The following is a 23,895-nucleotide window of genomic DNA, read 5'->3' on the forward strand; positions in this document are numbered from 1 at the left end:
ACATTTACTCAATCCTGGTTATCAGACAACCGGGTCCCCTCTGACGAATCGGCGGATTCCCAATCTTGTGGCTACTATGTCAGCTCTGATATAGTTATCACATGCAGACTGAAGATGTCATATAAACCTTCAGCCTGCAAATAAACACTGCCCCCTCCACCCTGCAGTGTTCATCTGTGTTGCCAACTTTTAATAATATAACTTATTATCAGTTGCACCACTAAAATAATCAAATTAATAAACCCATTTTTAAAAAATTATTTTTTAAACATGTTGTGCATTTGCCAGCCTATACCAAAGTAAACAAGTTATTTTTTTAATTATTAGGACAGTGTACCAAGTAAAAGCCCTATATGTGCTATAATTTAGGTATGCAAAGTGGTTCATATGTGCTTTTTTGTTAAAGCGGAGCTCCACCCAAAAGGGGAAATTCTGCTTTAAGCACTCCTCCCCCCTCCTATGCCACACATTTGGCGTGTCTTTTTTTTTGGGGGGGGGGGGTACCTAGTTTTGACAAATACCTGCTTCCGCTTACACTCGGACCACCTAGGTGATCCGAGTGGAAGTTCTCCTCTCCCTCCTTGCAATTTTCTGGGACACCTCACAGAAAATTGCCCGGCCATTCAGGAGGCACAGCGCAATGTGCGCACCCGGCTGTGAAGCAGCAAGCTGTCACAGCCGGGTGCCCACAGTTGTAAGAGAATCAAGAGTTCACCCAGCCAGTGCGCTGGATCCTGGGACAGGTGAATGTGTGTTTATTAAAAGTCAGCAGCTACACTTTTTGTAGCTGCTGACTTTAATAAGCAAAAAATGACTGAAGCTCTGCTTTAAAGCAGAACTGTAGTTTGCCTCGTTAAGTAGCCCTTACCCCCCACGCGTACTGCCAATATGGTGTGCGCTCAGATGCCCCCATGGGCTATGCCTATGGGTCCTGGAAAAGCCCACATGCACATATGCCATTGAAATACAGCATACGTGTATGCTATAGGGAAGGTTTCCAACTTCCATATTAGCGATCTTCGTACATGCGCGGCAAAACCCACGTGTGCACAGATACTGGGAGCTCAAGTGCATGCGCAGATGTGCCGCAGGGCTCTCTCAGCTAAATGATAATGGAAGTGCTTAAGTCCTTAAAAAAAACATCCATTGCTAAGAGAGGGAGAGGAGAGAGGCAAGGGAGGACCATTTCACAGTTAGGCCCCTTTCACATGAGGCGGATCCACTCAGCGAAGTCCGCCAGCTCAGCAGGAGATCTCTCCGTTGATATCAGCAGAGCCGGCGGATGACAGGTCCGTCTCTGCTCATTGAGTGGGAAGGGGCCTGCCAGAGCACCGCCAATTCCTATGGAGAGACGAAAACTGACAGCATGCCATGTGAAAGGGGCCTTAGGGTGAAGGTCTGTTTTAATGGACATATAAAATGATTCTAACTCAGCTTATTAAATTAAGCTTTGACACAAAAAAAAAATGGTTTCTGTGCAGAGTTTCTGTAAATCAACCCCATGCTGCCACTGTTACATTTAGCCTGAGCATCTAGACATCAATGACTTCTGATCGTGAAATGGTTGCAAAAAAAAAAAAACTAACAGTCATTTACATTTTTTGTAAAGATATGCAGATTAGCCATAGACCCCTTTCACACTAAGGAGTGCCGGCGTTAGCGGTAAAGTGCCTCTAGTTTTAGCGGAACTTTACCACTGTTATAGCAGTGCTTTTAACCTCCGCTAGTGGCCGAGGAAAGGGTTAAAAGCACCCACTGTCTGGCGATGCCGAACCGCTTTGCAAGCGATTCTTGCGGCGCTGCCCATTTATTTGAATGTGTAGGTCGTTTTTGGGAGCGGTGTATACGCCGCTCCCACACCACCCCAAAGATGCTGTTTGCAGGACTTTTTTTTCCCATCCTGCAAGCGCACCGCCCCAGTGGGGAGGCATGAGAGGCACTTTTCAGGCGCTTTACAGGCAATATTTTTAAAGCTAAAACACCTGAAAAGCGCCCCAGTGTGAAAGAGGTCTTAAAGAGTACATTGCAGGGATTTTAACAAACTTTGTAGCAAATTACTACATTTTGTTGCTGTAAATTGGTTGCATACTCATTCTTAATGGGAGGGTCTGGTTTATTATTAATCAGCTGATGCATGTTTTGGGTATTAATGGGAAAGCTGTAGCATTTGCACCCCTTTGGAAAGGATTAACCCTTGAGGAATATTACACAAAAATGTACATTTCTATTGCAGGGGGTGCCTAAAAACTGACTTATCTTAATGCAGACTTCTGGAAAATCTGTGCCAAACAAACAAGCAGGAAATTACATTTTTGGAGGTGTTCTCTACATCAACTGTATACAGACTGCCTCCAAATACCCATATTGCATTGAATATTACTGATAATTACAGCAATGCAGACTGAAAAGGAAAGCACATTTTCATAATACAATTTACAAGATGGCTTGCTTAGCAATTATAAATGCTATATTACTTTTTTTGATGTTTTTCCCATTAAAGTGGATTTACCCTTTAAGTGCGCCACCTACTGGCTCCAAATGGTAAATAATAAATATGCATATGCAATATCTTCCAAGCAATATTTCATATTTACCTACCCGAAAAAAGAAATGTAGCCCTGAACATATCTTTAAAGAAAACAAAAGACCATACATTCATTTTAAAATCACATAACTTTGTGTACCCCTTTGAAATCCGGAAGTGCACAACTCACAGTGGTTTAATGGCCTAATGGCCTAATTGGGAACACTATGTGCTCTGGGATAACTTGCCTAGTCCAGTAAGTCCCAAACCCGCTGTCAAGATATCCAGTCCATGGTAAGGCATCGGGCAAGATAAGGTAGACTGGCTTGTAATGGCCACACCACTGCTGTCAAGCCCAAGAAGACATTTTCTGGCTTCATACATATTTAAGGCATTTCGTTCCACACTTTTTACGATCACAGACTGCAAAACATAAATGGAAGAAAAAAAGTCCAGATTGAAGGTGCTATAAGTACATATAATAAATGTGTGGTTAAAAAGAATCTTGATAACGTAGAACCAATTATGATGATACTCAAATATATATAAAAAAACAAAAACGTAAACACCACCACATACATGATTGAGAGCTTAGTTAATTATAATTGCTTAAAATGGTAACACACTACAGCTGTCAGACTGACAACGTGAACAACTTCCTTAATCTACCTTAAAACTACAACCCCTAAAAAGCATGCCAACAACACTTTTCCATACCAATACTCAATTTCCTACAATGGAACTGTCTGTGGTCTTCACTGTCATCCCCATGCCTGAGATAAAGTTACCATAATGTGCTTCAACTATCCGCAGGCCTATAAAGGACACCTGTCATGAGAAATTTGGCAGAAACCAAGGTGGAGCTCTGCTTCTCAAAAAGCGTGTTGTCTGTCTTGGTGCATGGTTGTTCTAGGTCAATGACCCAGAATTGTTAGCGCCAAACACAGCTAGTCAACATACATTTTCAAAAATACAGAAATTGAGGCCAACATTTCTGTCAAGACAGGTACACTTTAACTGTATGTACTGTACCAACAGGATTAGATTAATAATTTTTGTCTTTTGTAATGAAAACCTCTTGCACAATCAAGAGTTCTCAAAGTATTACCTAGATTTTTGCAATGTGATGCTATCCTGTTAGGTGCAAACAAGAGTTAAACGTTCATATATAATAAAATGTAATAAAGCATCGCTAGCCAAAAATATGTCAGTCACTATGGCTGGTTCAGTGTTAAGCTGGAGTATCTGAAAACACATTAAGATCTTTATAATCTTTTTGGGTCATTTGTAAAAGAAAGCCATAACTGCATTGGGAACCCCAACATGGTAAGCCTCCTTGTGCAGTTCCCCTAGACTCATTCCCCTTTCTAGGATCTGCTAACTGGATATCTTTATTTAACATGCAAAGTGAAATAGACTTTCAGACAGAATTTGTTTGGAAACGTACTTTACTTGGCTGTTTTGGCTTTGGTTTAATGCTGATAAAGACATCTAGTTGTTCCATGAGTTGAGTAATGTATTGTGGTTCTACTTCAATTTCTTCCTTCATGTCAAACATCAGGACAAGTGGGAGACAACCCTGTGAGAAATGTCCAAAGATGACACAATATGCCTTTACTCTCAAGGTGATGGAAATAGTTATTAAACTACTTGAAAGCGTTAAATAAAATTTTAAAAGATAGTAAATACAGAATGTGTTTTGCTAGTGTTACACATTAACACATACCACAGTTGATCCTTCTAACACATTTTAATCAATGCTTACATCACTGGTAAAGCAGTCTTTGGATGGGGTTGAACAAAGCATAAAGTTGACTAGACCCTGTATTTGCAGGCAGACATTGCTGAGCTCATTGTGATAATGCTAGTTGCTTGGCTGCCATGTTGGTCTAATGACACAAATTCATGGCAAGGCTGCAGATCAGGAGTTTTGACGTTTTTGCTGACTTTTCCAGCTGCATGTTTGTTCCAGGTCAATAATTAGCCAGTGGTTTTAGAAAAGAGTTAGCAATGGCAGCATCCATACTGAACCTCTATATGAGTTTACCTTAAATAACATAAATATTATGTGAAAAAGACAAGAGGTTGAAATCACTAAAGGTTAATGTGCTTTGTGTACTAATCTTTGAAATGGGTAGAAGGAGATTTCTAGACCCTGGTTCAATCTAAAAAAAAAAACAACACACATATACATACACACACATTTGTGCAAAAGTTTTAGGCAGGTGTGAAAAAATGTTGTAAAGTAAGAATGCTTTCAAAATGATATATTTTAATTGTTTATTTTTGGCTTTAAACCAGCATCAATCCTTACACTTGCACAAAGTCAGGGATTTTAGGATTAGAGTCAGGTGTTTTGAATCACCAATTATACTAAGCAGGTGTTAATGATCATCAATTTCACCATTTCAATATAGGTTGAAACACACTCATTAACTGAAAAAGAGGCTTAATACTAGGGCTGAAACAACTAATCGATTAATCGACAACTAATTGATTATGAAATTAATTGATTACTAATTGCATAATCGATTAATCGGCCAGTAACATAATGGGGTTAAAAATAATAAAATTAGCCTTTTATAGTACAAAAGAGCAAATAATTGCTACTGTAAATAATACTTTCACAGTTCTACAATAAAAAAATGAAACCCTTACAGTAGCGATTATTTCCTTTTTGTACTATAAAGGGCTCATTTTAGTTTTTGTTTTTTTTTAACCCCATTATGTTACTAAACGTCTTAGACCTGGTTCACATCTTTGTGTTTTTTGGTGCTTTTTGCAGAAATGCACTACAGTTCATTTAACATGGTTTTCTATGGGACACGTTTACATCTATGCTTTTTTTCAGCCGCTGCGTATTTGGAAAGGGTCAAGGACTTTTTTTTTTTTTTTAACGCAAAACGGTGCTTTTTTGGTTCAATATACTTCAATGGAGAAGCTGCAGAAAAGCATGTAATGTGTTTTTGCAGCAATTTGTATTTTTTAATCTGCCCAACAACAAATTGGACAAAAAACTGTATTTCGCTTCTAATAGTGTATACAGTATATCTCTTCTGCCTGTTATTCTCAGAGTGGATTCAATATTTTGCTCCCTAACCATATAGTTGGTTGTTTATATTTACCACTGCATAGAGATATTTAAGAATAAATTGCTTTTTTTTTTAAAAACTTTACATATTAACTAAATTATACACCACACTTTTTTTTTTTTTTAAGGTTATTAACCGATTAATCGAAACAATATTTGACCAACTAATCGATTATAAAAATAATCGTTAGTTGCAGCCCTACTTAATACTGTAGGAGGCTTAAAACTGGGAGAGAAACAGCCAAACTCTGCTACTAAGGTGAGGTTGGAGGACAGTTTCAGGTCACAGGTCATACACTATGGCAAGGATGAGAACAGCAACAAGACACATGGCAGTTGTACTGCATCAGCAAGTTCTCTCCAGGTCAAGTATTTCAAAGCAGACTGGAGTTTCAAGATGTGCTTTTCAAGCTCTTTTGAAGCAGCACAAAGACACGGGCAACACTGAGGACTGTAGACGCAGTGGTCGGCCAAGGAAACATAATGCAGCAGATGAAACACACATCATGCTTACTTCCCTTTGACATCAGAAAATGTCCAGCAGTGCCATCAGCACAGAACTGGTGAAAACAAGTGGGGTACAGGTACAGCCATCTGTCCAGAGAAGTCTGGCCTGGAGTAGTCTTCATGGAAGAACTGCGGGCAAAAAGCCCCACCTTCGACACAGAAACAAGGATAAGCAACTCAATTATGCACAAAAACATAGGAACTGGATTGCAGAAAAATGTCAGCAGGTGCTCTGAACTGATGGCTCAAAATCTGAAATATTAGCAGGAGGTGATTTGTTTGCCAGAGAACAGTACCATAATGAGTGTGTGCAGGCAACAGTGAAGCATGGTGGAGATCCCTTGCAAGATTGGGGCTGTATTTCTGAAAATGGAGTTGGATATTTGGTCAGGATCAATGGTGTCCTCCATGCCAATACAGGCAGATACTTATCCATTATACCATACCATCAGGAAGGCAGGACAAAGACCCAAAAAATATAGAGCCAACATCATTAAGAACTATCTTCAGGGTAAAAAACAAGGAGTCCTGGAAGTGATGCTTACAGATCTGTGGTTAGTTCTCCAAGATGTTTGGAACAACCTACCTGCCGAGTTGCTTCAAAAAACTGTATGCAACTGTACCTAAAAGAATTTATGCTGTGTTGAAGGCAAAGAGCCTTCACACAATATATTTATATGATTTGGAGCTTTCTGTTCATTTACTTTGCATTTTAATTGATAAAAAGAATTAACAGTTCTATTTCTGAATTTCTTAATATACAGCTTTTTGTTCACCCCTGCCTAAAACATTTGTACAGTAGTACATATACACACACACACACACACACACACACGTGTGTGGAAAAATAGGTTACAAGTGCCATCTAGTGGAACAGTATTATACAACACAATAACATTTCAAGTCCATTGAGCTAACTGAGCAGAAATACCACACTAGAAACAAGTAAATAGATAATGGGTTGCTTATTGCCGATATCATATCTGTTTCTTAAGGTCTTGCACAAGGGCATATGATTTTAAAATACACACTTTTTTTAATCATAAATTGGTTGCAGAAAACCACATAATCCTGTGAAAATACATACCATGAGATACTGTCTGGCAAGACAAACTGACTCGATGGTGCCTTGGAGGTAGACTGTGGACTTCTTTAAAGGGTTATTTGGGTCTGGGAAGTGGATCTGCGCACCTGTTCTTTGCATAATGTGCTTGATGTTGCTTCCATTGCGGCCCATCATGAAGAGGTGATGCTGAGCAGCAATATCCAGTTGTGTGCTAACAGGAATGGCATTTGCCAGGCTACCAGCAAGATGTTCCAACAGCAGTGCTGTTCCTTCCTATGAAAAACAGCATCAAATAAATGATTAGACCATTATCTGTCAAACAGTTTAGCCCAGAAATACTATGCATTATAAAGTACTTCAGCGTTGTTTTGTAATAGTGCTACTTTGTATTCTCTTCATGCCAATGTTATGGACTTTACAAGTCAAGTCTTGGGAATAGGGAATAATATGCTTGGTGTTCCCAGACCTCAGTATAGCTGCTCTTGCACCTTACCTACCATCCATATAATCCAAGCACAAACCATACTTAACACAATAGTTTATCTCTTTGCTTCATATCCTCTATCTGCTGTTTGAGCCTCTGGAAGGCTCATGAGAATTAGAAAAGAAATGTTCATTTTACCCAGTTTTCTCAGTAGTCCCTTCTAGCAATCCCATTTAGCTGTCCTCTAAAGCTGGCAAAACAATAATCGAAATTTAGTAAGGCCAGCAGGGAGCGGACAAATTTTGATCAGTGTGTGGCCTCTCCTGCTTGATGGAAGTCAATTATTAATCATCTTTGGCTAAAGGGATATGTTGGAAAATTTTCTGTGGATCAGTGGTCAGTGTCAGACTGAAGTAACCTTGTGGATACTTGTGTGGATAGAGGCTCCTGTTAGCTTTCATTAGCTTTTTTTTACTTTTAAAAACTAACCCTGTATGGTCCAATGCTGCATGTGTCCCCCAGCACCTCTGCACTGAAAACTGAGCGAACACCGCGGATCACTCGGTTTTCAGAGCTCCATGAGCAGAGAGCTGTAGACTGTCAGTCACAGCTCTCTGCTCTTCTCCCTCCGCACTCATTGGAGTGCTGGGCTGTGGAGGGGGTGGAGCGGGCCCACTCAGGCTCTCAGTGGCTCACTGAGAGGCTGAGATGGGTGTTCGTCCAGGCACCTGGCAGATTCAGACTTCCATTGTCAGGATGACGCAGTGCCTGGACTGAAATCCGTGACTTCAGCAGAGAGCGGACTTCAGCCCGCTCTCTGCTGAAAATGGGTCACAGGAGTGCAAAAGGAATTGCACTTCTGTGATCCATAGGAAAGGCCCAGCCAAACAAGCTTTGGCTGGACTGCTTCTTTAAGCTCTTACATATATACTATATTCCTATTGGCTGTTTGATGTTACCAAGCTCTCTACTTACTCTGACCATGTATATTTTTCTAACACTAGAAGAGTCACTAAGCTCTAGAAACGTACAGGCTTTGACAAGCAATTTGTTCATAAATTAAATTGAGGTTGGTATAAATAATTCAATCTCAGTGTTTGCTGATGATCCAAATCTATAAAGGAGTGGCCATCTTCATGGCAAATGAGGTTTATATCGAAAAATTTAAATTGAAGCACTTGGGGGCTAAAAATTAACATTTCAAGTTACTCGCTAGGGGGAGAATCTGAGGGAATCAAGGATGGAAAAAGATCTGGGGGTCCTAGTAGATGACAGACTCAGCAATAGCATGCAATGCCAAGCTGCAGCAAGCAAGGCCAGCAGACTATTTAATGCATTAAAAGGGTATCTTCAAGAGATAAAACTAATTCTACCCCTTTACAGGACTCTGGTTCAGCCCCATCTTGAGTATGCCATCCAATTTTGTTCACCAGTCTTCAGGAAGGATGTGCTGGAAACTGGAGAAAGTTCAGAGAAGGGGACTGGAGAAACTCCATTATGAGGAATGACTACAAACATTAAATGTATTCTCCCAGGAGAAGAGACGCTTAAGGAGGAGATATGATCGCAATATACAAAAATCTAAATGGTGATTCTATCATAGGGGGAAAACTATTCAATCTTAGGTCTCTTAAGAGACGCGGCCACTCAATGAAGTTGAATGAGAAGCGGTTTAAACTCCACTGTCAGAGCAGACAGGATGTGGAGCTCCCTTCCAGTGGCGGCTGGTGCTCCATTTTTTGAGGGGGAGGGCAGCAACAAACCCCCCCCCCCCCCACTAGGTCCGGATTTACCCCATCCAGGTCGCGGCTTCTCCTCTCGGCTAATCCGGTCAGAATAGGTGGAATCACTGCGCCCCGAGCCCAACCTTTTTTACGCCAATTAGAGTCTCAGGCGCTAATCAAGTGCTAAAAAAAAAAAAAAAAAATAACTCATAGAAACCAATGAGTCCAGCTCCCCGCATGGAGATTAGGGGGTGGCCTCCGATGCCCATTATGGACCAGCCGCCACTGCTCCCTTCCACAGTTGGTGGTGTCAGCAGGGAGTGTCGATATTTAAAAATTAAAAAAAAACTTTTAGAGGGGCATCTTCGTGAATGCAATATACAACACTATGGAAAATGTTAGTAACATAAATTCAATTTAGTTTTCGTCATAGTCTTTAGTGGCATTTTAGTCTTGACTAAAATGTCATGTAATTTTAGTCGCATTTTAGTCATCTGAATTGTTTTAGTCGTACTTTAGACGACTAAAATAGTATTAATTTAGTCGAAAAAAATATTTTAGTCTGCGAAATTAACACTGCTTACCAACTATGCAATTATGCAAGTCTTTATGATCAAACTGGATTTTCAGTACTCACAGCAAATGCAAAGGTTAACCTTGATTGAATAGGGAATATCAAATTCATCACCGTTTGATCTCCTGAATATTTCTGTGGAGATCTGACTGATTTAGCAATATAATTTTCACTTTACAGACGATTATTCATTAATTCTATGATTCTCTGCATATTGGAAAAATCTACATTCTACAAGAGAATAAAAACCATTTTGAAACCAAAACATTTCCCCCCCCCCCCATTTTGGAAAGGGTAGAGCATGGCTAAAACTTAACAGTTTGTTATGCCATCTGTGTCCTATTGTGGAAATTTTTTTCCTGTTCTGCAGACAAATCAGGACACAAGATGGTTCTCCCAGGAACAAGTCTCCGCCCTCACTGAAAGATGTTGCTTCTCTTCCTCAAATGTTTATTTTTCTATCACTTTCTAGTCTGGTAACAGGACAACTAGAGTGTTAAGTCTCCCTAAAAGTAATGCAGACAGCAATAAACTTTTTTTTTTTGGAAAGAAAAGTATTGGCTTTAGACACACTTAATCAAATTGCCATTTTATCGATCAACTTGGTTTTCGAATTGTCATTTTAGCCCAGTTTGTGGACTGCTGACCTGATCTTTCAGTGGAAAGAAAAATAAAAAAAAAAATTATATAATATATACACACACATATACACCACTTCACAGAAAGGGTTTTAAAGAATACATTCGTGAACATTTCTTTAGAGAACATTATTGAAGGAAACCACAGAAAGATTTAAAGTCTATGTAAATAAAATAACTAAAATCCCAAGTGTTAACATGTTAATGCAAAAATTTCCTTTTTAAATCTGCAGCTTTTATTAAAATACTTCCTGGCGATCATGCCATTAATTGTTCATGGGCTTCTTGTTCTTGTATACAGGGACAACTCAGTCAGTGTCTATGCGTTCTCCTGTATTGTTACCTTCCCACATGCTCCCCCAAGTGAAACCACAAGCAGCCATGTCACCATCAGGAAACCCAACATGAGAAATGTCTTGCAGTAGGGGTGCATGTACACAGGGGGTGGCTGCAAAGAGCTTGCATTAGTTTAGCATCATGGAAATGCAACAAGGGATGAAAAATATTTGAGAACCTTTTTTTTTCACACAAAAAACTAAATCATGGCACTTGTCAATATAGAGTGCTCCGTCAAACTAGATGTTAGCCAGGGTTTATGCCTACTTTCAACATTTGTCTACCGTGGAACGTCTTTAAACAGTTGATCAGTGGTCATTTACTCAGCTCCGTTCATAAATGGCACCGGATAAACAACCATCTGGCAGCCGATCCGCCCAGAAATTGCTGTGTACCAAGCTGTCAGAGGTCATCAAAGCGATCACATGGTTATTGTTCACAGGGTAGATCCCTCCCCCTCAACAGGCAAAAAGAGATTGAGCACTTGTGAATAGAGAAAGTATTAATAGATTATCAGCTGCAGATCCATTCATTCTATTTCAGAGATCTTTTTTTTTTACCCCTTCATGCCACCCTCCTCTCCTACACATCTCCATGTTATCTCTGTAACTTATAAATGAACCCTTTTGCCTCCCTTATCATGCACATTAGAACACAACCCCTTCAATGGGTATTACGGGCTGATACTCAAGTGGTTAAGCATTTCCCTCAAAACCTGTTTTTTGGGTGGTATTATTACATGCTTGTTTTTAAAGCTATAGTACATGAAATATTTTAACGAAGCATCTTAAGGGTTGTTTACAGCCATTTACTGTTTTACGTCTTATTTCAAGTACTAACATTTGCTGCATAAATAGAAGGGAACTTTGCTTAAAAATCATAAAACATAACATTCCAAAAAAACAAGAGGCAGCTCAACATATTCATACAAATGAGAACTTCAACATCTGTTCCGATTTAGATAATTACATAGCTAAAGGCTGGGTTGAAGTACTGAGTAAACTAGACAGTTTATACAGTATCTGTTTTTACATAATCCAAAGAACATAACTGATTTTATGTATTTATTGGATGAAAAGGCATTAGAGCCTTTGTATTACTATGTTAGCCGGGAGAAAAGTATATAATCTAAAGTGAAAAATCACTAGAGACCTCCCAGTCTTTGCGATGAAGGGTGAATTTGAGCAGGGGGGAATAAGTGAAGGAATTTTGTTTTAAGTAGTGGATTTGTGCAGAACTGGAATGTATACAAGGTGCATAGCTGAAAACAAATTCAGTATGCATTTCACAAGAATCACACATTTTCCCTACAGGAATATAACAGGGGAAACTAATGGTGACATATGGGGAAGCTTTTAGGGGCAGCAGTCATAACATTTTTTCATAGTTTTCTTCATATGGTGTATCAAAACCAGATAGTCCAGTTATTTTTTTAGTGCAGGTTAAAAAAAAAAAAAAAAAAAAGTTTAGGCCTGATAGATGAGCATTGGCAAGCTCAGGTGGAATCCAAGGCTCCCAAATCCCCATTTTGGGCATTTATGTTTTAGAGTCCAAGAACTGTATTTTCTTTAAGGAGAAACTATTTGGGGTTGCAAATACTTTGAGTCATGTAATTAAGACAAGACGTAAAGTAACATTTGTACAATAGGGTTTGAACGTCTTTTATCTATGCACAGATTAAACAGTTTAATAAAATAAAGCTGGCCTCCCCCTATAAAAAGGGACCCAAAACCTACAGACATGTAAAAATAACTACAACTCAAGGAAAATGTTGATATTTTTCAACATATTTCAAGAGGCAAACTGTGAATACAGATAAATGTGATATTGCTTGAATATTTTTTGCCTTTTATTAAAATACATGTATTTGTGAAGAAAAATGTTAACCACAAAAAAAAAAAAAAAAGCTGGTATTGCCTCTTTCAGCAGAAATGATTAATATAATCATCATTTGTAACTACACTCCAGTCCAACACTGAGAAAAAGGCCCCCATGCCACTTCATCCCAAGTCCTTAGTAGGTAACTTAAGACATCAATACCACTTAAAAAGGTACTGTTTATGGACCACCATGGGCAGGAACTATTTAAAAAAGACACAGATTGCATGTGGCAGCAACACTTCAAATATAAACTCTACCACAAGGGCCAGTTCATATCAGATGCAGTCCTTTGCATTTTTTTCTGCATCATAAACATATGGACAGTAAACTGTGGTTTCTGCTTCTGTGGTGTGAACTGGCCCTAACAACAGCCAGATTCCAGGGGTGACTATTTATTGTACAAAAATAGAAAATGGTGGTTTACCAATCCCTAATAGAAACCCACCAAAAATCCTTGACCTGGAAACAAAACTCCTCCCATTTTAACAAAGGCACCTATGCTGGTCTTGCAAATTTGTGTAATTATACAAACATAACAATATAAGATCATGTTACAGGCCACCCTGGCACAAAGATAAACTGTAAAAGCATAAGTCTAAACTTGGAGCTTGTGTAATCCAATAACAAACCACTTAAGTGGTACAGTAGAACATCCCTCAATATTTGCAATAATATTTCATGGATTTCTTCCAATATCCAAAGATGGAAAAAATTTAGTCAGTGATGGCGTTTAACCTATGTCAATACTTCCGCATCAAAATAATACCAAAAAGACCCAAAAATATGAGTTATCACCCAAATGGTGGCATAATTTATGTTGTCCTTTTAAGTCCCTTTATTAGCACCATAAGTTTTGATCCAGTTTTACGTTCACTCCCATGGAACTATGTATTTTCCCCGAAAGTCCGGCATGATTCACTGATCCACTTTTGGAAAACGCAAATCTAAGTAATTGGGAACCACATGTAAAACACAGATATGAATCGCACTGTAGGCAAACAGTGCACCGGTATGCACATGCTGTAAGTGCACAAACTTCAAGATCCTTCAAATTGATAGGAGTAGGCTAAAAATCATTGAAATTCAATGTAAAAAATAATACAAGGCTTTAAAATTTTGACCATTTAAAAGCAATTTTTTGGGGTTTATGAGGAAAGAAAACTAAATCTAAAAACAGAGTTGTTTTATTTGCCTTTTTTGTGGCTGTGTAGCTGAAGTGATGTACATCCCAAAATCTTGGCCTAGTTATATTAATAAATTAATCAGGGAATGGCAAAGATTTGAGACAGTATCCCAATTATTTTCTTTAACCTGCAATGGGAAAATGAATTTGGTTGTTATTGAAGACTTGTGCATTGTCCTTTCAGATATTGGCCTAGACAGGTCTGTGAAATTTGCTTTCATAGCCGCTGCACATTTATTTTGGCATGGCAATTCCCTGTACCAGCATTGTAAGGTTACAATAAAAATCAGCCAAGAGGCACATTTTGAACTTTAAAAAGTCCTTTAGCAAGAGATTTTCAAAACATTTGAAAAAACAAAAAGAGTCTGTGTATAAGTTTTAGTGAGTCAGCAATTTAAAATGACAAGGCATTTAGCATCTTTTGTGCGCTAAGAGATTAATTTGACTAAAGACCACCTGATGCCCCCTCTACAGTCTAAGAACTAGAGCTGGAATTTTGCAATATGTCAGTTATAATACATGAACTCTTATTATACTTTTCTGAAATTCTTACTTCGAGTAGAGCTTTTCACAGCTGGGTAAACAGAATTGTGATTGCAAATTGAACCTTATAGCAGACAGAGTGCACGATTCAAAGTACATCTTTATCATGCAAGTTTTTTTTATAAAACTGTTTCAAAGACAATTACCTTAACGGCACTGGTGTTATTCTGGGAGCCTCTCACAATGACAGTAGCACCATACACTCTGGACCTCTGCTTGAAAGAAACTGTTATGTTGTAGGTTTGAGAAATGTGCTGGATTGTGGGAGAGTTTGGATCTGGAATTGGCTGTAAAATACCAGCTATGGGCAACTCAAACATGAGAACCAAAGGTAGCAATTCCTGTAGGAAAAAAAAAAAATGTATATAACAGTTAAAGTAGAATCATTCTTTTTACAGAGAAAGAAATTGGAGAACACCAAACTTTCACAGATAAAAGGAAAAAAAACGCTTTCAAAAAATTGTTCAGGCTTTCAAAATGTTCCAAAGTTATGAAACCATGAAAGCTGTAGAATAGAATGAACTGTGATACACACAAACACACACTTTGTGGAAAACATCTTGGCACACAAACACTTCCTGTCTGTATGCATGTCATTGGTCCTCTGAGTCAATTCTCCAAAAGTTTCCATACCCCATGAATAACCATATACCTATATTTTGTAAGACTGAATAAGTTCATTACACTCAATATCTCTTTTTCAAACAAGGTGGAACACTGGGGAAAAAAAAAAAAAAAAAAAGAAGGTAGAAGCCACTGCCTTAACATTGCAGGTGTTCATATTTACCTTGTACTCTGCAAGTGTACTTGCCAGTGAAAATGCGCAGCAAGTTAATAGACTTATAATTTGATTATAGAATTGCAGAGGGAAACCAATTGAACTAGAAGTCTAGAATGCCTGTTTAATTTAGCAAAGGAAAGGGAAAAATGTTGCTGGTGGACCATGGTTCAGATGTGGTCCCCGACAGACATGTGGAACCACCCCATAAGAAATCAACTACACACAAAAAACAAGTGGAACCAAGTCCAGCAGGTAATTTTCATACGCAAAGCCACCCTCTTAAAATTGCCAGAGTAGTAAAAAAAATTGCCAAAGTAGTAAAGACCAAACAAAACAAAGACTGATCGCATAGACATTTCTTCCTGTGCAGCTTGTCCAAAACTCCTCCAGCCATAACGCTTCCTACTTTCCACCTCAATTATTCTTCTAGCCCAAGTTTCTGGAAGTAATGCAGGAGCAACAGGTGGTACAATCCCAACTCCACCCCCAGCACAACAAAAGGTTGGAGATCTGTAAATCCAAATGTGAGAGCATGTACATTGTCCATTTTTAGAGCTGTGGGAAGAAGAAAGGGGACAAGAAAAGTAAACAGTAATATTTCTGTTGTAAAGCCTGTAGCAGAAAATAAAAAGAGGGGCTCCTCCTTGTGGCCAAGTGAAAAAAAAGTGTAATCAAATCACTCCTTTTCTCGAAAATCCTGGCAATGCGCCTATCATACTATATACCAGCCTGGGTAGGAAGTGATCAAGTAGGCTTTGTCCCGGGCAGGAAAGCCAAGGACAATACCATAAAGGCCCTAAATTTACATCACTGGCTGACTTCGACCCAGCGAGAGGGGTTCTTCCTGTCAATGGATGCGGAGAAGGCGTTCGATAGGGTGGCCTGGGACTATATGGATGCAGTCCTTGATGCTCTTGGATTAGGAAGATGTATGCATACTTTTATTGGAGCGCTCTATTTAAATTCGAGAGCTAGAGTCAAAGTCAACGGCCGCCTTCCCCATTCATAATGGCACAAGACAAGGATGCCCTCTTTCTCCTTTACTGTATATTCTTACCCTAGAGCCCCTTCTTCGCTGCATCAGGGCCAACCCAAACATAAAAGGTATCGAGGTCTACCATCAGGAATACAAGATTGCGGCCTTTGCGGACTACATCTTGCTTTTCCTTTCAGCGCCACTGACATCCCTGCCAAACCGCATGCCAGTCCTCGAACAATTTAAACATATTTCTAACCTAAAAATAAACTACTCCTAATCGTTCGCACTGAACATCTCCCTACCGAATAATTTAGTACAGCAGTGTCAGTCAAATTTTCCCTTTAAATGGAAAACAGAGGCCATCACCTATTTTGGTATTCAACTTCCCAGTAAATTAGATACCCTTTATGAAAATAATTTTTCAGCTGAACTAAAAAATTTAAAACAAGATTTGCAAAGATGGGATGTCCCTACCCTATCTTGGTTTGGACGGGCGTCTGCTTTGAAAATGACAGTCCTCCCCTGAATATTATATAAAATGCAAACTATACCAATACACCTCCCACCAAGTTTCTTTGCAGAATACAAGAAGTTATGTCGATCTTTCCAATGGGGAGCCAAACAGGCACGCATAGGATGGGCGAAATTAGTTCTACCCAAAGCCAAGGGAGGAATTGGCCTCCCTAACTTACTGCAATATTATTGGGCGGTACATATGACTAGGGTTGTAGGCTGGAAGATACATGCCAGTTACAAAGATTGGGTAGATCTTGAACGAATGATATCAGGATATGATCTCCGCCTACTCCCTTGGTTCTCCAAAAAACGCGCATGCCCTCATCTCCACACACACCCCCTCATTGGGACAACCCTTCATGATTTCCATAGGGCCTGTAAATCACATGCGCTTACAGCCACGGAGTGCTCGATTACCCCTATCAGGGGTAACCCTGACTTTCCTCCAGGATTAGCTAAATCCTATCTAGCTCAGGAATGGCCTTATACAGAGATGCTTGCGAAACATTTCTTCCATAGGGGCAAGTTTATGCGACAACAAGATCCAGCAATATTGTCTAACACCAAATCCTTTCCTCTCTGGTCCTAAATTCAGTTGAAACATTTTCTAGATGACCCAGGAAGAAGGGTAGGCTATACGAAAACACCCACTGTGTTCAAATCTACAGAATCATATAATCTCAACACTCTACGCTTCCATGTTTGGTGAGCCGTATTCTGTACTACACTCAGATCATGCATTCTGAGGATCCATGCTGGACAGGGAGATTGAAGATGCTGACTGGGATCGCGTTCACCTATACATCCACAAGGGATCTCTCAATGTAAACGCTCAGGAAAATGGATGTTGGATTAAAACGAGATGGTATAAAACCCCAGAACTGCTTCACAGAATATTTCCGACAGTATCAGATCAATGTTGGAGATGTGAAAAGGAGACAGGCACTTTCCTCCATATATGGTGGACATGCACAATAATCCAGCCATATTGGAGGAAAGTACATGAAGTAACTACCACCATCTCTTCACTACCTCTGGAATTCTCTCCAGTGCAATATCTCCATCTATCTAAAGTCCCCCAAAAGAAATACTTTAAGTCGGTAGCCATGCATATGATAAACGCTGCTAGGTTGTGTATTCCGGTACATTGGAGATCCAAATCCCCCCCCCTACCAAAAATTGGATACATCGTATTAACCGCATAGACACAATGGAGGAGCTGATCTACACGTCACAAGATAGGATATCTAACACTTCAGCTATCTGGGAGGCGTGGCTTACCTTTAAAAAGTCACAATATCAGGCACTGACACAGAATAACGACTGATTCTTGGCCAAGAGGATACGTCATTGTAACTGATGTTTGGTCTACAGGCAATACCACTTACATCATCATAAATGGCTCACCTGGAATATCTGGTAGTGTTGGTCCAATATAATACTATGCTGAGTGTAGACGGAGAGGGCAGCTGGTGGGACTCCCCACCCCCACTCTGTCTAGTAGCTTATCTCTACGTTGCCCATGCCCCCTTGTCCCACCATACAAACCATCTACTCTTTCCCTTTTTTTCCCTCTCTTTCTTCTTCTTCTCTTCCCCTCCTGCTCTTTCTTTCATCTTGTTACTTATACCTCCTGTACTATTATCCACTTCTCTCCTTATACCCTTCTGTTCTTCCTCTCGGAGCTTCAGGGTGAAGCAGAATTTGAATAGAAAGACAAACGGAACTGCTAAAACTGATCGTTGATATGGCCGAGGTTCAGAAAACAATTATATCTAGACCAGCTGGATTTGTCCAGTCTCTGAGCTAACCTCGGTAGATTCTCAATTAGAATTCGTTATTAAAATGAAGAATAGAATCAGTTACATTTCATAACATCAAAGAAGATGTAAACAACCATACTAGATTAGAGGAATTACGTTAAGCTCTATATACTGTTTAATATGTTTACTTATGTAGGCCTCTTACTATACATGACCTGTTCTTCTCAACATATGTAATATATGTACATAACTGTTCAGCCATATGACACGTTAACCATTGATTTTTATTTTGGTACTTTGTTTCTTCCTTTTTATGCTGTATGAGGCTTAAAACTTACAATTTTTTTTTTTTTTTTTTTTTTTTTACAAAAAAGTGTAAACACCACCAGAATAAAAGGATAATTTTAACTTCCTACACAAAATGGTTGGTCAGCAAAAGTTACTATAGGAAATAACACATGTGTATCCTTAGTACCTAAAGAGGAAACTTCGACCCAGATAGTCTAAACAGTGAGTTGTAGAGTCAGGGATTGCCTCCATCCTGGACCAATAACGTTACAAGAAATCTCCAGACATACTGGGCTGGAATCCTGTGTAAACTAGAACAAAATAGGGCGTTACTGCTGTCTGCAGGACTATCAAAGAGGGAGAACACCAGGGAAAAAAAAAAAAAAAGTATTTCTTGGATAACTGGAGAGACGTCCAGGATTTTCAATATCCGGCCTGAATGGACTAGCAGCAGCAGATGACTGGAGAAACCTACCAAATTGAATGGGCAATGCAGAGAGAACTACAGTTACTAAATGACCTGGGAAAACCTGCAAACGGCTGAATAGAAAGACTTCTAGGTATCTGTTAAGAATCTACCAGAAGCTGAAAAGTCTTAGAATGAACAGTAAAACAGAGCTGAAGAAAATATATCCACTTTACAGAGGACACTGGAAAAAACCTGCTGGTTATGGAAAAACGTATTCTGTGCTGACTAACAGTTTTTTTACCGGTGTATAGTTCACCCGAAGAGGTAGCATAACCCCCAGGTTAAAGACTTCCTGTGTCGCTCAATGGCTGAGAAAGATTTTTTTTATATCAAATAAAAGGTATTCCTATTTAACCTCTTATTAACACTGATCAGCCATAAATAACTCATCAAGGTCTCTGCTTTTTTAGGATTTAATTTTTTTTAGATTTTCATTCAATTTATTTTCTCAACACTGCATGACAAAAAACTGTCAGGCTTCCTACCAGAAACATCATGTTTGACTCCATTTAAATTGAAACTATTACAGAAAAAAAAAAAATATGTTAACACCAATTTGATCAGATTTCTTTAAAAATAAAATACATTTTAGCAAGATATCGCCAGAAGAAAGTCTTGTTTGCCACAAAGGAGTGTATGTATCACCTTGTTACCTTAAGCAATGACAAAGCTATCACCAAACAGGCCTACTGTGGAACTGTAAAAATTGCTCTGGTCCATAAAGGGTATAAAGGGCACAAGAGCTAAAGTAACTATCAGAGATGACAGTGTTTGTCCCACCAGCATCAGCTGATTTGTTCCAGAATTCACTGAATTTGCCTTGGTTCCATCTCAATGCAAAATGTATTTTAGGGATGTTATGGTGGATGTTGACACTACAGAAAAGTGGCCTCTGCTAGTGGCATTTTGGTGGCTAGCAGCAAGAGTAAAATTCTTTATAAAAATCTGCAAAAATATAATAATTCACAACAAAAAGGCGTATGCCCTCCCTTATGGTGTAAGTAGTAATTTTCCTCTTTTCCGATTTTTTTACGATTTACTGAATGGCTTATGTGGTGTAACAGATGTGTCCAAGGAATTTCAGATGCAATATAAATGCCAGATCTAAAGCAAAAAAATCTTTCAGTGCTTCTGCTAGTGTGTACTTTAGCATTCATCACACGATCAGTAATAAATGATAAATGAAAGAGCTGCTTGAAGAAAGGTGGTTTAGTCTGGGCTATAAAATCATAAAATGTCTCAAATGTTGATGAGTTAAAAACCACAAAGCAATGAAGGAAGTATGAAATATGTCACTGAAACATCCAAACCATTTTCACGGGAGTTTTTCCAAAACAGCACAATGGTATTCATCAAGCCAAAGAAACCAGAAGCCCAATCAGACATTACAGAGCACTGGTACACGGAAACAAGCCTAAATCTTGGCTTGGTGGAATTTAATAAGTACTGTAAATCTCAGGAAAAACAAAGTGTAATTTATCTGAAACTTAAAGAATTAAGGCCAACACTAATCATTTTACTTTTTGGTAGAGAGTGATTGTACTACCACGTGTGCAGATTTATAACTACACAGAGTCTTACTGCAAATATCTACTATTCATATCCAGTTTTTATGGTCATCATCAGGACTTTAGGTATTGTGCAATATCTAGGAATTTTAAAGCTTCAGATAATGTTCTGGCAGCGTAGATGGTTAAACAGTTGTAGTATAACCACGCGTTTCCAATGGAGGATGAAAGCTCAGCAAGGTAGGTTGAAAAACTTGACAAATATTTTTTAATTTATTGTCAGGAAATAAATTCAGCATTAACACATGGACCCTACAAGGCTGTAATAGCAGTGTTGTGATTATGTTTGCTTATTGTGTGTGCATGTACATTGGGATAATAAAAAGACCTTTACCCAATGTTCAACTGCTGTTAACACCAGTCACGCTGGTCTAATTGAAAAAAATTAAAACAGGGTAAGAAAGTCTGATTCACCATTTCGAAAGTGGCGAAGATTAGCTAATAGAACTTAATCTGAAAGTTTGCCAACACCAAGTGTTGGGAGGTCAGATATGGATAGGTTGTAGTGTGCAATTACTCCCATTAGGCCAGTCATACACAGTTCAAACTGTTATTGTGCAGGCTGAATGTACCAAGTTGATAGATTGATAAGTTTAGGTACAACCAGCCTGCCAGACTTTCTTGCAATTGCCATTAGTGATAATCACCGGCTTCGCTCAGCAGGGATGGACTCCCCATGCCGGGAGCAGACAATAGCTTGGCAGCACTGTCTGTCGATTGGGGAATCACGCAAATTTCTTTTTCTGCAACCCGTGGTTGCAGGAAAGAAATTCCCACCGTGTGTGGCCTGCCTTACACTCTATTACCATTTTTGGGTGCACTTATTAAATTGTAGTAAAAATTGTTTCAAAAGATAACAGAATGGACCAGCAGTGGATGCGTTCAAAGGGCACCAAACCCTTGCCAATACTCACCCTTATTCTTACTCTTGCAGATTCTACCCCAGCGGGTTGTCCTGCAATTGATACCTATATTAAAAAAAAAAAAACATCATGATCATCAACTCTCAACACAAAATCAACAAACAAGCAAAATCATTATCACACTCTCAACATGTAAATTCAACAAACAAGCAAAACATATACTTTACAATATTTTTTTTACTACACCATATATAAAAACAGTGTCAAAAGCATTACACTGAGCTTTATTGTCCTACTATTCAATTTAGCAGGATATATCATAATTTAGATCTAACATGAGATTCATAGTGAACTCTACCAAGAATTATTCAAAATCAGATAAGTCTGATTTTACTGGCAAAGAAAGGACTACATATGGTAGCATATAAAATTTCACAAATATTTAGTACAAAAATTACATGAAAACATCTCAGACTGAAATAATCACATAACATCTGTACATATTACATACTTCTTCACATCACCCATCTACTACAGCATACACTTGCAGAGTTATTCTCAAATTTATTAACAAAAAAATTACACCTTTCTTTTCCAGCTAACTTTTTGCATGAAGGGGGAACTGGGTGGAGACTGGTCCTGAGTGGCCAAAACCATCTTTAGCACATCCATTAGCAGACACCACAATTCATTGAACATGGACCAATGGGAATATCTAGAGAATATCTAGAGCAGGGGTGTCAAACTCCATTTCATCATGGGCCACATCAGCATTGTGATTATCCTCAAAGGGCCAGTTGTATCTGTAAGACTAGATGTCCAGAGCACCCCCCCTTTACATCGGATGTCAAGAGCCACCCCCCCCCCCCCAGCAGCCAAGATTCCCTTCACCCTCCCTTAAACAGTGCTCCCTCCTTACCTTGTGCTGCTGCTAGGAAGAAACTGGGGGAATTGCTGGGAAGCAGAAAGTACAGGGTCTGGAGGAGGACCAGAGAAGGGCTAGAGCTCTTCTGCAGCTGCAGGAGGTGTGCAAGGGCCACATGGCCAATGGCCTTCGTTTGACACATGTGATTTAGAGCAATGTTTCTCAACTCCAGTCTTCAAGTACCCCCAACAGGTCATGTTTTCAGGATTTCTCTCAGATGAAATGGCTGTGGTAATTACTAAGGCAGTGAAACTGATCAAATCACCTGTGCAAAATAACGCGAAGCCTGAAAACATGACCTGTTGGGGGTACTTGAGGACTGGAGTTGAGAAACGTTGATCTAAGGTACATAGCCAATCACTACTTCTTTTACTGTATATAGCACTGCAAATAAGTGTGAGTAGTGGACTTTTTTGGTTTCCATCTCATTCTTGGGCAATTCAGTAAAGCAATCTCCAAGCACTATTTATGCCCATACTGAAGTCTTACTTCCCTATCCTTTGTTCGTGATATAAAATAAATATAAATGAATGAAATGCTATTGCTGCAGTTGGTTAGCAGACCTGGGAACTTAAAGTGCACCTGTTAAAGAATTACAGGGGCTGAGATTACTAGCCTCGTTCTGAGAGTGCTACTTGCCCAACTGTGTCTTCAATACAATTCAGTCAGAGCCCTTGAGCAACAATGCTGTATGTTTGTTGAAGAAGAGAGTAATTCCTTATATTCATATTTGTTCCATGTCAATGATTCAGAAAATGTTTTTTTCTGTTCAAATCAGCAGAAACTGGAACTGTGGGTGGCTCTGTTGTCACCAACTGGCTATACAAAAGTCCAATGAAAAATGGAAGGATCCAGGTTGAACTTTGCAGTCAGATGCACTCACTGTTTGGGAATTCAGATAGCTGCAGGTGCTGTGGTCGTCTGAACAAAATAGTCATCAGGGGACATTCTCCCATTCACATTGCTTAGCATGGATGGGAGATTTCATGGATTTCTCTTCTTCAGCCTGCAGAACAAGCATTCAACTTTTAAGCCTCGTAAAAACGATCTGATTGTTGGCCAACCGAGTGTCTGATTTTTGTCCAAAGGGCGTGTGCCAGGATCTTGTTTTGCATACTAACGATACACAATTGTCAGCCAACAAACACGAACATAGTGACGTACTACGAGGAATTTCAGCTCTTGAGCGGCCTTTGGGGCCCCTTCTGCTAACTTTGTGCTTGGTGAGCATTAATTCCGAGCATGCGTTTTT

At 39.2% G+C, this 23,895-nt stretch overlaps 1 protein-coding gene across 3 annotated transcripts in view; it reads right to left on the minus strand.

Moving 5' to 3' along the window:
• BICC1 (BicC family RNA binding protein 1) overlaps positions 1-23,895 on the minus strand; it is a 354,730-nt gene that overhangs the window by 49,985 nt on the left and 280,850 nt on the right. For all 3 annotated transcript variants that reach the window (XM_073596315.1, XM_073596317.1, XM_073596316.1), the window contains exons 6-10: positions 21,770-21,823; positions 14,638-14,832; positions 7,210-7,461; positions 3,972-4,103; positions 2,773-2,947 (exon numbers count right to left, since the gene is read on the minus strand). In XM_073596315.1, the coding sequence (XP_073452416.1) occupies positions 2,773-2,947; positions 3,972-4,103; positions 7,210-7,461; positions 14,638-14,832; positions 21,770-21,823 (808 nt within the window). The remainder of the gene's footprint in view (positions 1-2,772; positions 2,948-3,971; positions 4,104-7,209; positions 7,462-14,637; positions 14,833-21,769; positions 21,824-23,895) is intronic.

The sequence above is a fragment of the Aquarana catesbeiana genome, linkage group LG08, assembly GCF_042186555.1.
Source record: "Aquarana catesbeiana isolate 2022-GZ linkage group LG08, ASM4218655v1, whole genome shotgun sequence".
In the NCBI taxonomy this organism is placed as follows: Eukaryota; Metazoa; Chordata; class Amphibia; order Anura; family Ranidae; genus Aquarana; species Aquarana catesbeiana.